This window comes from Morone saxatilis, unplaced genomic scaffold (genome assembly GCF_004916995.1).
Source record: "Morone saxatilis isolate NCDOM2014 unplaced genomic scaffold, NCSU_SB_2.0 Contig10, whole genome shotgun sequence".
Lineage (NCBI taxonomy): Eukaryota > Metazoa > Chordata > Actinopteri > Moronidae > Morone > Morone saxatilis.
In genome coordinates this window covers 6,764,256-6,764,499 of record NW_023339652.1, presented here as the reverse complement: position 1 = coordinate 6,764,499, position 244 = coordinate 6,764,256, and the positions used below count along the sequence as shown (strand labels likewise).

General features: G+C 42.6%; 1 protein-coding gene across 1 annotated transcript in view; it reads left to right on the top strand.

Annotated features, from left to right (window-relative positions):
• si:dkey-159a18.1 (sortilin) overlaps positions 1–244 on the top strand; it is a 10,010-nt gene that overhangs the window by 4,463 nt on the left and 5,303 nt on the right. The window contains exon 10 of the mRNA XM_035678556.1: positions 16–76. Within this exon, the coding sequence (XP_035534449.1) occupies positions 16–76 (61 nt within the window). The remainder of the gene's footprint in view (positions 1–15; positions 77–244) is intronic.

Genomic DNA, 244 nt, shown 5'->3' with positions numbered 1-244 from the left:
TGTGTGTTTTTGCAGTTCTACTCCATCCTGGATGGGGATGAAGATATGCTCTTCATGCATGTGGACAACCCAGGAGGTAACAGACAAAAAAACACACACAGGCACGATTCTCACACACCTACCGTAAAGAAAGCTACCTTAAAAACATGCTTGACACATTATTGGCAAATGTTGTGAGGACAACGTGGCAGAATTTAAAGCTCTCTCAGCCCCTTTTGTTGTAATGGAAAAGCTCAACGGTAAA